Source organism: Staurois parvus, unplaced genomic scaffold (genome assembly GCF_062004578.1).
Source record: "Staurois parvus isolate SC_StPar_1 unplaced genomic scaffold, SC_StPar_1.0 ptg000017l, whole genome shotgun sequence".
Taxonomy (NCBI): Eukaryota; Metazoa; Chordata; class Amphibia; order Anura; family Ranidae; genus Staurois; species Staurois parvus.
This window is the reverse complement of record NW_028317813.1, coordinates 1,463,134-1,477,500: the sequence shown is the minus strand read 5'-3', so window position 1 is coordinate 1,477,500 and position 14,367 is coordinate 1,463,134. Positions and strand designations below refer to the sequence as shown.

General features: G+C 40.1%; 1 protein-coding gene across 1 annotated transcript in view; it reads right to left on the bottom strand.

Annotated features, from left to right (window-relative positions):
- Nucleotides 1–14,367, bottom strand: part of SLC25A30 (solute carrier family 25 member 30) — a 43,307-nt gene that overhangs the window by 12,754 nt on the left and 16,186 nt on the right. The window contains exons 2-7 of the mRNA XM_089678779.1: nucleotides 12,386–12,475; nucleotides 10,553–10,700; nucleotides 8,617–8,711; nucleotides 6,793–6,878; nucleotides 605–700; nucleotides 393–517 (exon numbers count right to left, since the gene is read on the bottom strand). Of these exons, the coding sequence (XP_089534905.1) occupies nucleotides 393–517; nucleotides 605–700; nucleotides 6,793–6,878; nucleotides 8,617–8,711; nucleotides 10,553–10,700; nucleotides 12,386–12,449 (614 nt within the window). The 5' untranslated portion in view covers nucleotides 12,450–12,475. The remainder of the gene's footprint in view (nucleotides 1–392; nucleotides 518–604; nucleotides 701–6,792; nucleotides 6,879–8,616; nucleotides 8,712–10,552; nucleotides 10,701–12,385; nucleotides 12,476–14,367) is intronic.

The window sequence follows — 14,367 nt, the reverse complement described above, 5'->3', positions numbered from 1 at the left end:
CTGTCACATAGAATGTAAAACATCCCTTGTGACACAGCAATAGGTCTGTGACAGGTATGTTTATGTAGGGATCTGGGATCAATAAGACCCTAAATCCCTTCAATCACAACAAGATCAGTATGATTACATACTTTTTTTTTTTTTTTTGCGCCATGTATTTCCGAATAAGCCAGAAGTGATGTTAGGTCAAAGAAGCCATCTCAATGTGTCAGTGGTTGATACATCTTTCACGCATGGCAACAATTTTATTTTGCATACAGGTACTATGTTAGCAGAACCACATGTGTGGGGACATTTTTTTTCCCACCACCACACACAGCACTGCATGCAGGGTCTTCTCAAATAAAATTTATATAACAACTCACAATACCCAACAGATCCTGTACACTTACAGAAAGTGTGTATAGACAGTGTCTCCCATAAGCCCGGACATGATGAGATGTTTCTTGGTGATGTCATACACTGGTAACTCCACACCTACTACTATAGCTGCTCTCTGTGCAGTGAGCGACACTCCCTGGAAAATGACACAACAGATTACTCACTCATCTTAACAACAAAAAGCTAGGTCAACTACCATCAATTGCTGACAAATATATGTCACCTTCCACAGTCCTCTGGTCCCTTCCTGCTGGTAAATGCTGATAAAGTTCCCAATCATTCCTCCTTGAATTGTGCTGCCTTGGGCCTGCATTCTTATCTGTGGCAAGAAAAGCAAAACGAGTAAGGTACATTTATAAATCGGAACACTTAAACCAGATTCACATCTGTGCATTGCAGTTAAATACATTTTATACATGGTGATGCATGAACAGGACTGTGGTTTCCATGCACAACATGCAAGTATCTGGTGCGAGAATTGCCCCTTTTAATTCTTCAATGCATTGATTTCTATTGTTTTATACTTAATGTAAAATTGCAAAAATAAAAGGAATACTGAATAGTGGTGTACCAGCCTAAGGCCTGTTTCACACATGCTTCAGCTTGTGAACAGCAAGCTTTGGCAAATTATTTACAGGACTTTCTGCAAGCTTTGTTGAAAAAAAAAACTTTTAATGTACCATTCAGCTTCAGTTTGTAACTGTTGAACCCAGATTGCCACTATTGATTGCCACTTTAAGCAAACTGCTAGCAGGCTTTCAACAAGCTTCAATAAATATTTTCATTAGGATCTGTGGCCTAAGGCTTGGATCACACTCCTGTGACTTAAGATCTGACTTGTGAGACCGAAAGTCGCAGGACATGTGAAATGCCATGTGTCTCTATGAGAGCCCTCCCAATTGACACTACTGAAGTCGCTGCAACTTCAGAAAAGGTTCCCGCACTACTTTGATCTGACGGTCACACAACTTTGATGCCAGGAGAGTGTAAAAGTTGTTTTAAAGTCTCTCCAAAGCGGCACTGAATCTTGCAACTTGGAGTTGGCTAGTGTAAACCGAGCCTAAATAAAATAGCCATACTACAATGCCCATAAAGCTGCAAAACACTTCACTATGAGTGTAACAATATGCACTTCAACAAAGCAGACCTGTATTAATTGGCCCTAAATATATGCAGTTAAAACATTCATATTAACATGCATTAGTCCACATCTATATACATAAAACGGTAAACTTTGTTAATATAGAATTTCAATATGTTAAAAAAATAAAATCTAAAATTAGCTAATTTTCTTGATCTACTAGGCACTACCTGATGCTGAAAGTACAGCACCTTTTGCAAACTACTGAAGTATGAAAGCATGGTAATCAAGAAACAGTATTCCCAGAAAGGAGGAGGTTAATGGACTACACCACATTTATTCCTGTGACCGGCTCCTTTTAATTATGAAGCTCCTGTTGTGCACTTGCCAAACTTATTATGTTGGTCACTTGAAACCATGGGAATAGGAGTTTATGATACAGAACCCCAGCAAGATTTTTTTTTTTTCCCAAAAAAAACCAAAAACAAAAAAGGAAAACAAAATTCAAAAGATGAGGGACTGGCTCACACAGCATATAGCTACCAGTCAGATTTACAAAAACTTTCATTGATTTTTTTTTCCCCAAGCGCGTCCAAGCAGCTTAAGGTTTCTGTAGCATGAAGTGTTCCACTATTTATAGTCCAGCTCAATAGCGGAGCTAGTACAGATTTATTAATAGCCAAAACACGTTACATGCTGTAAAAGACAATTTGTATTTTCAAATGCAATCAGCTATCAGACAAGAGAACAAATATAGATCCCAAAATATTTTTTTTTTTTATTGCAAGTACCAGGAGCCGGGAACAGTACATCGTGTATAGGTTAAGTAGAATAGTCAATATGTCAGTTATTTTAAGAGTACATAAACTCATGTTCTCCCATTTCAGGCAGATTGCCAAGTCCTCACACTATTATAGGAATACGGCCAGCTGAAGCAACCTACTGTATGTTTGTATGAAATGCACATATTCTGTCCACTGTGCTCCTACCTGGGGCTCCCTGAACTCTGCCCTGATTCTAACAGTATACAAACATGAAATGCATGGCACGTCACAGCAGCTCGTGCTCAGGGCCTGTATTGTGAAAAATGTCCTCATCACTCCCACTCCACACATTTGTCACATGCCAAGTGCAAAGTAAATACAGCAATGTCTGTTCTGATTTATCCAGTGCAATCAACCCTTTAAAAAGACAGACAGTCTTGTGACAGCAACTTGTCTACAATTTTTCAACATAATGGCTTTCATGAATTGCCTTATTTAAAGATACAGCTTTTAATATAGCACCACAAGACGGTATTTACAAAACAAGCCTATAAATCAATTATAATTGTTTTTAAGTTTAGGATACAGTGCAGAGGCATGCAAATCATTCCTTTAGGACCCATCCATGCATGTGCGCATGAATGTGCATTAATGTAATGTTGTGCATGGTTTTAAAGCAGCCATCTCAAAATGGGCTGAACACACACAAAAATAGGGCAGCTGTGTGTTGTGCAGACTGCATTCTTTGGGATGCATTTTACAGTGAATGGCGCTGCAGAGCAGCCTCCTTTACATTAGGCAAATTTGAAATTGCAGGCAGAATTGCCACAATTCTGCCCGTGATTCCAAATTGTGGCAAAAAACGCATGATGCGCATTTGTGTGTCATTATTTTTATTGGCACCCCAAAGGTGTTGCAATTCTGTCATGAAAGTTGTGTGGCAAAATGAGCATATAAAAATTTTGCTAAGCTCGTTGCCCAAAAAAGGTGGGGGAGCTTCTTCTGAGCGACAAAAATGCATAGGGTAGCCCAGTGAAGTGAATGGGCTGCCCTTTGGGCGATATGTGGAAACAAGTGTAAAATTGCACTTTTAAAATTGCAAGGGGGAGTGCGCCTTCCCGTAACACAATATCTGAATAGGGCCTTATGCACCTGTGGAAACAAAGTCTACTGGTTTATAACAGATATGGTCTAAATCAATCATATCAGGATGTCTAGCAAGCTTATGGTGAAGCGAGACAAAAGGGGTCCAAAAAGACATTTCAGTGAAGTCCACAAATTAATGCAGCTCTGTATACATGATACACCACAAAAAATAAATAGATGAAATGAGAGTCACTTTGTTGTTTCTGCTTCCTTGTCCAGCCACACACTGGGAGCAGGTCCATGACAGCCTAGGCTTGGAGGAAATTGGGTTTAATGATACTGGGTGTCATTTAACATAGAACTTAGAGCACTTAGGACATCTAGTGGCAAAAAAAAAGCAGCATTGTGGAGAAAAACATTGCATTGAAGGTATTGCAGCAAAAGTAATTTAAAGTCTAACCATTTGTCAACAGCACTATAGCCAAATGATGGCTACAGCGCGGTTTTCCAGTCCTGGGAGGGCATCATATGACGTTCTCTCAGAGCACGCCCTCAGGGGATGCACAGCCACAGCTGATCACGTTATGTGGTAAAAGGCCAATCACATTGGCCTTTTACCATCTAATCAGCTGTGTCCAATGACACATCAGATCACTGGTAAATACAGTTGCTGGTTATCGGCTGTACTTTACTCACGTTGTCACAGTGTGAGAAAAGTACTGCCGATAACCAGCAATTGTCAGAGGACGGATTGGCACCAATCATCAGGGCACGGATGATCAGTGCCCAGCAGTGCCACCCAATCAACACATCAGTGAAGAAGAAAAATGACTGGTTTGCAAAATGTTAATAGAAACAAAAGAAAAACAAAAAATTTTTTTTTTTTAGTTATAGCGCAAAAAATAAAAAACACCCAGCGGCGATGAAATACCACCAAAAGAAAGCTCTATTTGTGTGAAAAAATGATAAAAATTTCTTATGGGTAGTGTTGCATGACCGCGCAATTGTCAAAGTGTGACAGTGCTGAAAGCCGAAAAATGGCCTTGGCAGGAAGGGGGTAAAAGTGCCCGGTAGGCAAGTGGTTAAAGTGGAATTTTAAAATGGGAAAAAACTATTGGCAAACTATTGGCAAAGAGGCAGAATTTTTAATGCAGAAGAGACATAGTATGTCTCTGCTGCATTAAAATTTCTTTAACTGCTTGATTGGCTAAATAACTATGTCATTTTGGCTAAGCCTGAAGATCGGTACCCGGAAGTTGATCCAGCCAAGGATGACGGTGGCTGGTGGGCAGCTCCAGGACACCACAGAACTGGATAGAAGGCGGGTATAGTTCTTTCATGAACTATACATTTTATAGTTTTTTTTCCCCAATTTCTTGCTAGAGCCGGCTTTAACATCTAAAAAGTCTACATACTTGGCTGTCTCAGGCTTCAGTACCACAAGTCATTAAAGATGAAGCCAGAGTGAAATAACAATTCTTGATCTGTATACGTTTTAGGTCAGTAACTCAATATGTTAACTCCAATATGGCAACCAGACAACTAGCATTGTCAGAAAGAAAAAATATTTCCTTCAAAAACAGAAGAGGTATTTACATGTCATCACTGCCAAAATATTAATAATAACCAACATTTTAGGATTGTAGGCAGAGCCATTCACCATGTGTTTAAGTACCTGTGCCACCTGTATATCCAGGCAGATTTATTGCACAGATGTGGGCTACAAACCACAAAAAAGGTGTAACAAGGAGAAAAAACAAAAACAATATTTAAAAAAGAATGACTGCTTGTGCTTTCTGTATAAATATGGGGTCAACAAAGAAAAAAACTAGAGAGAACACAAGGCACTCACCAGCCATACGAGTTTACTCCTGTCAAGTGAATAAACTGTTAAAAAAAAAAAAAAATAGCCTGGACACTAAATACATACACACACGTGTATGTATGTATACACACACACACACACACACACACACACACACACACACACACACACGCCAAGGACACTCAGAAGCTCGGTCCTAACTTCATGGTGTGCACTAAAGCACGCTAAAACATTTTGTGGATACCCATTTTCTGAAAGACAGCATATGCTCAGCATAAGACTAGGCATACTCCACTGCACCCACAAGACAGTACTTGGGCCTCATGATGGGCTGCTCCAGAGTGACACGCTGCATTGTGGGAGGTGGAAAGTGTTCAAGTGTGCTTCATACTTCAAAATTCATGTGCTTAAAAATCCAAATGACGACATCAAGCTACTGACTGTCTTTAATCATATACTCTTTCTGCATACCAATACATTTTACAGTTCCAATAATCTGACTTATAGATACATACTTTAGTTACATGTACATTATTTCATTTGTAAAACTGCAACCAGCCCCACCGATTACTACATTTGCATATAGCAAGTGGCTTTTGTTCACTTCCAAAAAGACACCTAACTGCAATGAGCAGTCCATTGCTTTTGGTTAAAGAAAAATAAGAAATTAGAATAGATTATAATTGTGTCCAATAATAAAAGCCCATGCCAAGCACATTTATTTTTAAGGCTACATGCACAGGGCATATGAATAAATGTTCCAAATATACTACCAGAAGTTGGCAGGAAAAAAAAAAGCCTGTGATGTCAGGTGTTTAAATGCGCAGGGGCATAAACTCATTCTATTGGCTAGACCTGTGGTCGGCAAGCCGCGGCTCGCGAGCCACATGTGGCTCTTTACAAACTTTAATGCGGCTCTTCTGTGTGCCGGGCGCCCGCTCCCCTCCCTCCTCTCGGGCGGCCGCCCCAAAAGTCAGGACTCTGCAGCTAGCCCAGCAATGGGCAAACTACGGCCCGTCGGACCTTTTAATCCGGCCCGCGGAGCGTGGCAAACATTGGCTGTCAGGATGTAGGCGGGGCAGCCAGGATGTAGGTGGGGCAGCGTGACGAACTCCTCTCCACTCACAGTCCGCCCTGAAGACCGGAACGGCGCGGGAACACGGCGAGAGGAACGCGCAGAGCAAAGGTAAGTGAATTGACACAATATGGGGAATGAATTACTATAGGGGGGATGAATTACTATATGGGGGATGTATTTTCAGTTTAAAAAATGTGGCTCTCAAAATAAATTTCAATCGTGGTTTTGGCGAGATTTGGCTCAGTTGAAAAAAAAGGTTGCCCACCACTGGGCTAGAGTATTTGTTTATTTTAGCCACTACAATGATTTTGCGTGCACATGCACCCATCTACGCACATGACCACATAAAATACATTGAAAAACTCCTCTCTGAAGACAGAATTGGGATTTGTTTTTTTTTTTATTCCACTGCTGAATGCCGATCTAAAATACGCTGGTAAAAAACGACACAGTGTGCTTATGAACATTGGATAACCTACAGCTTTTATCAGAGACCCCTCACATTGGCATTTCTGCCTGTGTGCATGAGGACTTAGAGTGCACATAGAACTTGAGAACTTCTAAGATGAAATATTACCTTTAAAACATCTGTAGGGTTGGCAATACATGAGGAAACCACTCCAGACAAAACGCCACAAAAAACATTAAGAACCAACGTCTCATCTATGGGTTGAAAAAAAAATGAAAAAAAAAAATGTTAATTTAGCAAAATTATTGAACATGTATGTTTAAACATGAATTCTTAACAGTGTCTCAGTATGCCTGAATATTAGAACAAATGGTTTTATTTCACTAGCTAAAAAAGAAATGACTTTATATGCGCAGTACAATGTGGAAATCGTAGCTAGTCCCCCAGCATTTTGCGTTACATTCCTAAGCATATTAAATGTATCAGGTGCTGCTGTTAGGCAAGGGAATGAAATATTACAGAACGCAAGCGCACATCATTCAAAACTCAGATCAGCAACATACAATTAAATTTTAGTGCCCTTCTTGGAGGAGATTGAGGACTTCAGCCTTAGGAACCTCCATCATCTTTATGTATGTACAGTTTTTTAATGTACAAGATGCAGGTGATGGCAATCTTTATATTATACAGTATTTATATAGCGCCAAAAGTTTGCTCAATGATGTACATTATAATGGGAGACAGTACATGAGACAATACAGTAACAATACAATGCGATACACAAGGGGTTCGAGGGTCCTGCTCCTTGGAGCTTACAATCTAGGAGGGAGGGGAGAGTGGTACAGGAGGAGATAGCTGTGGGGGATGGAGTGGTTGGAAGAGCGGAGGAGATCAGCAATTAGGTGAGGGCTGGGTAGGCTTCTCTGAAGAGATGGGTTTTCAGGGTGCGCCTAAAGGTGAGGAGGGAAGATGACAGTTTGACGGATTGGGGTAGTGAGTTCAAGAGGATGGGGGAAGCCCTGGAGACGGGCATGGGAGGAGGAGACCAGGGAACTGGAGAGTAGGAGGTCTTGTGAGGAGCGAAGAGTGCGTTTTGGGTGGTAGATGGATATCAGGTCAGTGATTTAGTTTGGGGCAGTGTTATGGATAGCTTTGTACGTCAATGTTAATATTTTGAATTCTATGCGTTGGGCAATCAGAAGCCAGTGGAGGGATTGGCAGAGGGGGGAGGCGGATACGGAGCGGTTGGTGAGGTGGAGGAGTCTGGTTGCAGAATTCAGGATAGACTGAAGCAGGGATAGCCTGTGTTGGGGTAGGCCGGCGAGGGAGTTGCAGTAGTCAAGTCGTGATATGATAAGGGAGTGAATGAGTTGCTTAGTGGTTTCAGGAGTTAGGAACGTGCGTATTTTGGAGATGTTTAGGAGGTGGAGTCTGCATGAATTTGTCAGCGATTGGATCTGGGGCTGGAAAGACAGGTTGGAGTCTAGAATGACACCTAGTACTTTGGCTTGCAGGGTGGGGCTGATGGTGGCGTTGTTGGTCGTGATGGACCACACTACACAAAAAACACACTACACAAGCTATGCAAAGAAAGATAAGATTACAATAAGATTGAGATTGGACAGCATCTCCATAAAGTGCTTGCTTCTATGTTTTTCAGCGTTCAAGTTCTTGCACATGTGTATGAGGAGCTCCTCAGACCTTGCGCATCCAGACATCCCATGAGGTCCTCCATACAGCATCACTTTACTTTCACTTTGTCTATAGTATAGAATCATATCTAAGGCCTAAGTGATAAAGGCATTAATCAAAGGCCTTAAAATTTAAAAAAAAAAGACTTAAGATTTACCATTTTATTACTTTTCTCTTACTTACTTGTGGAAAACACCAACAAATATTTTTCTCAAGTATTTGAGTTCTTATGTAGCATGCCTAGTATCTTACAATAAAATGACTCAAGGAGCTACTTGACAGATCAAACTTTATACACACCTTCAGGGCGATCAACAAACACTCTTTTCAGGCTCTGATAAGTGCCGATTTTAATTGTACCATATGACGCTTGGCGAAGCATTGCTGGTGCAATCCTATGTAGAAAGAAAAAAAAAAAAAAAGTCAGTTATGAAAACTTGACATTGTACTGTGGGAGACCAGATATAGTGAATGCAGGGTCATGGGTTTAGTAACACTTTAAAAGACTTAGCGGAATCCGATCTTGTTCCATTGCTATGCCCTTCCGCAGCAGCTTCCCCCCCCCCCCCCCTTGCTTCTCATAGACTCAGCAGCAGGAGCCAATGGCTCCTACTGCAGCCATCAGTCAAATACAGAAAGGAGGGAGCAGGGGGCGGGGCCAAGCCATGCTGTGTGGGTCTATGAACACACATAGTGCCCCCAAAGCAAGTGATTTAGATTGTGTCAGTAGGTTAAAGCCCGACTCCAGAAAAAATGAAAAAATTTCCTCTGCAGTGGAACCTGAGCCCGCACTGCAGGGGATAACTGCTCATTTAGGTCTAGGAGAGAGAGTAAGAACATTTTATTTACCAGACCCGCTGCTATCCCAGCGAATGGCACGCCTTAGACCACCTGAGTGTAGGGACAAAGACTTCAGGAACTGGTCTAGCAGCATGAAGGACAGGGTAAGTAAATACAATTTACTTTTACACACCTCCAAGACCCATCCCAAGGGGGGGAATTTTAGATACCTGGGAGTTGAGCTTTAGGACAAAATGAGGGAAAATGGGTAAGTTAGTTTATTAACTGTACTGCTAGCGTTGCAGAATTAATTTCCAAATTGAACTGTATTGTAAGATCTCAATAGACAAGCACGTGGATTTAGGTGAAGGTTCAGTCTGGTGTTTGTACATTGCAGACTATTTTGTAATCAGTATACACAGGAGGTAATCTCAGAGAAAAAGAACTTCTAATAACAGTCACCCATCTGGCTACTCACAAACAAAAAAAGTGTTATGAACACAAATACATTTCTTCTTAACTATGGTATTTATATTACAGAAATTAAAAAAAAAAAAAAAAAAAAAAAAAAAAAAAGGAGGAGGAAGAAGAAGGAAGAAGAAGAAGAAGGAAGAAGAAGAAGGAAGAAGAAGAAGAAGGAAGAAGAAGAAGGAAGAAGAAGAAGGAAGAAGAAGAAGAAGGAAGAAGAAGAAGGAAGAAGAAGAAGGAAGAAGAAGAAGGAAGAAGAAGAAGGAAGAAGAAGAAGGAAGAAGAAGGAAGAAGAAGGAAGAAGGAGGAGGAAGAAGGAGGAGGAAGAAGAAGGGGGAAGAATAGACCATTAAAAGAAAGAATAAAAAAACCCCAACATAACCAACTTTTAATACTATACTCACCTGCAACCTAGGAGGATCTGACTGGTTCCTTGGGCTGCTACTCCCTCTCACACTCCAGCCCTGCTGTACAGGGACTGCAAAAGACTGATACCAGGGCAAATTGTATTTTTACTTCTTGCATTTAATGATGTACTAAGTATTACGTTAAATGTATGTCTTTTACACCTGCCTAGAGTAATAGTTTTAAGGAAATGTGTCATGTAAGAAGTATTGAAGCTACCATTGCAGATCTTGCCTTCTAAAAATGCAAGTTAATTGGCTTTCATCCTGGCCCTCTTGCAGCAATACTCTGGGTCACTGTAGGCCAACTATACATTCCCTTTCAAATTTGTATATACTCCCTTCTCTTTAGGGGTTGATTTACTAAAACTGGAGAGCGCACCAATTGGTGCAGCTGTGCATAAAAAACAATCAGCTTCCAGATTTTATTGCCAAAGCTGAATTGAACAAGCTGAGGTTGGAAGCTGATTGGCTACCATGCACAACTGCACTAGATTTTGCACTCTCCATTTTTAGTTAATCTCCCCCAAAGAGTCATAGTTCAGCCAAAATACATACAGTAAATATGAAAGTGTGTTACTTACCCAGAGTACAGCGCTTTAAATCCCTCCTCTTGACCTATTCTGACAAGTGCATGGAGCATTCCTCGGTAGCGGATTTCTTTGTATTTTGCATCATTTGCTTGTCCTTGCACCTGCAGCCGTGTTTTTGTTAAGTCTATAGGAAAAGTGCCTAGGGAAACCAAAAAAAAGTCAGTAAATAAGGGCTTTTGACTTTGACAATGGATTCTGTAACATGACTAATAAGGTTCACATTTACTGATAGAGACCAATTCTCCGATCCTTTAAAACAGTGCTACCTCTAGCATTGGCACAATTCCACATTGCTGCAGATGAACGATTTGCCTAGGAGACAACACTGTTCCCAAGACTTGGACAAAAGCACCTTCCAGTACTGGTCAGGAGCCTGGACTATGCCAGATATCTTGGTCAGTTACTTAAAGGAAAAGAAGTCAACAAGCTAAAAATATCTTTCTGATGGAGTATACCAATGTCAAGAATTACAGATTGTATGATTTTTCCAGAAAAGCGAGGCACCTGGTCAGCATGGCTGCTAGTGACACAACTGCCTTTAAAAATAGTTCACTTAAGCAAAAGAACAACTGGCTTACGAACTGAAAGAGGTAATCCTCCCCTGCAACTGCAGAACATGTAGGAAAGTATCTTTGAAATCCACTGTCAGGAGACTCCCTGTTGGAGACAGGTCACCGCAGACTACACGATTCTATGTGGAACTTTTGCACTCGTAGATAATTTGTTGAGTCTCTGGAGATCCAAGACAGAATGAACATCTCCATTTGGTTTTAGAACCTTGAAAAGATTTGAGTAGAAACTGCAAAACTTTTCATCCTCTGGAAAGGTATTGACCACGCCTTGAGATAGAAGATGATCAAGAGAGTACAAGAATGGCAATCTGCTTTGTGGATTTACAGACACTGTCAAAAAAACTGAAGTCTCACCTAACAGAAAGGGGGGGTTTGGGGATATGCATGGCAGGATACTTTGTCTTTTTTCCAGGTATCCAATGACCTAATATGGATGCTCTATGTTACGCTATGTAGGAAAAAAAAAATTTTTTCCTCCGTTTTCCATTTCTGTGGGTTAGGATTAGTGTATATATTAGTTTGCATTTATGTGTACCTTGGGGTGCAACTAATTACAGGAAGTTTTTCGGTACTGTGGACTGTTCCGTACTGTGGCCGGATATTGGTAATCATTCAAAAGCCATATATTCTTTCAAGGTAATTTTACTTTAGGCAAGTAAAATAATATAACAAACAATTTCTTTTGATAGTTCTTCCAGCTTCAGCATTCTGAACTTTACCACAGTACATATGTTACTAATGAAAAGGTGTTCTTTAGCAAACAAACATGTGGAAAAACAGAGGCTTCAGGGCTTTTGTGTGCAACTCCAGCCAGTACAGCTCACGGCTGAAATTATGAACATGAGCAAGTATAAGGCAAGTTTAAAACTGAACCTTTAGTTTACCCCCTCCCCTGCAAGTACTGAGCAAAGCAGAACCCACAAAATGTAACAAGCAGGCTCTTCCAGGGCTGAAAGTGTGAGCTCCCTGCGAGCTCAAGCACCATCAAGGTGTGTGTGTATTAAAAAAAAAAAAAAAAAAAAAAGTATAATATATATAAAAAAAATTTTTTATTAATAAGTAAATATGAAATACAACATATGAATACTTCAGATTTACATTTTTAAACCAGCAGTTGAAGAATCCTGTCCACGTTAATTTAGGCCATCCTTTTCAGCTTGTCCTACTTTAATAAAAGCTCCCTCCAGCTTTCAACAGAGGAATTAATCTAATGGACTATAGTTCTGCCTTCTAGTAAACACTCACAACTTACCACATTCAGCCGTAATTGATGCTAATCCTCCATATATAAATGGCTTCCAGTTTAAAGCAGACATGTTCACGTCTGGAGTTTCTATTTTGCCTGTAACATTTAGAAGATTATTATTCCAGCTCATGATCAAGACATTACATGAAGAACAAGGCTGCAAATAGACCAAGAAAAAAAAAAAAAAAAAAAAAAAAGAAAGAAAAGTAAAAGAATAAATCTGGCAAACTAAACAAAACATCATGTGAATGATTTAGAATGGTCCATTACTCACAGGATGAAAATAAGATTTAGGCTAGGTTAACACCTATGCACTTTGCATTTGACCCGTTTCTGCATTGCGTTTTGCACCTGCATCTCTTGCCCCATTTTTGCTTTTTTTTTCTTGTTGCTTGGCAGATTTAAAAAACGCAAAAAACTCATCAAAAAACGAAGCAAAAATGCACTACATGAATTTCCCCAGCGCTTCCATTGAAGTCTATAGAACCAAAAACACAACTGTATGCGTTCAAAAAAGTCCGGCACGTTACAAAAAATGCACCGGGTACAAAATGCAGAGATGTGAACGTGTCTCATAGTAAATCATGTTAAATGGACTGTAGTGCATTTCTGAAAAATGCTGTGGAAAAAACGCTTAGGTGTGAACCTAGGATAAAGAAGTTCCTACATGTACATTCCACTTGTCTGCAGCAGATTGCCTGGGTTCCACTTAAATATGCAACATTGTGACATGCCCTCATACCAGGAGAAAAAGCATCATCACAAGGCTGTGTTGCACAAGTCAAAGCTCCAATATTTCTGCACAGATTCTCTTAGGCTCCATGTACACAAGCCTACCCTGACCGCCGGCTGGGGGAAAAATGCAAATCGCTGCAAACTGCGGTTACCGCAATTCTGTGTTTTCCCGCAGTTAGTGGTCAGAACATTCCTATCCTGAACGCGATTCTTCCGCATTCAGGAGAGGGAAATTTAACCTCACCTAAACGCGGCAGCTCCTAAACTCTGCTAAAAGCCTATGTGTACATGCTTTTATGGAGCTGAGTTTAGGAGCTTTTGGCATTTTTTTGCCAAACCTCCTAAACTCCAGGTTTAGGAGCTGCTCGTGTACATGAAGCCTTAAAATGGTACTGCCAGCAAACTACTACGTCTTAAACTTCAAAATGCACATACCAAATTATTATGCAAATGATATTTTTCTCATTTACCTAAATAATTGATGTAAATAACAGTCAGCATAATTCTCATGTTATCAACTATTAAGAGTACAATTCACTTTTTATTGAACAAACCTCCTAATGAGAACAGGATTTTTTTAAAACATAAAAAAAAAACAAAAACAAAAACAAAAACAAAAAAAAAAAAAAAAAAAAACCTTACAATGCACTGTTCCAAATTACTACGCACAGTAAGTTTCAAAACACCTTGTAAAGAACTGAAAATTGTCATTTGTTGTGTTTGCAGCATATTTACTGAAATCAAAAGCTATTTCAAACTTTTAACAACATTTTAAGTTTTTAAACATTTTAACAGGTCACGTTACATTGTAACATAGGACCAGTTATTTGATAGCAGCTTCACAAGTCTTGCATCCATTGAACTTGTGAGTTTTTGGACAGTTTCTGCTTGAATTTGTTTGCAAGATGTCAGAATAGCCTCCCAGAGCTGCTGTTTGGATGTAAACTGCCTCCCACCCTCATAGATCTTTTGGTTGAGGATGCTCCAAAGGTTCTCAATAGGATTGAGGTCAGGGGAGGATGGAGGCCACACCATGACTTTCTCTCCTTTTATCCCCATAGCAGCCATTGATGCAGAGGTATTCTTTGCAGCATGAGATGGTGCATTGTCATGCATGAAGATGATTTTATTACGGAAAGCATAGTTCTTCCTTCTGTACCAGGGAAGAAAGTGGTCAGTCATAAACTCCACATGCGCAAAAACCACTGCACAGAGCAGGCAAGTAAAGACAGTTTTGTTATTTAAAAAGAAAA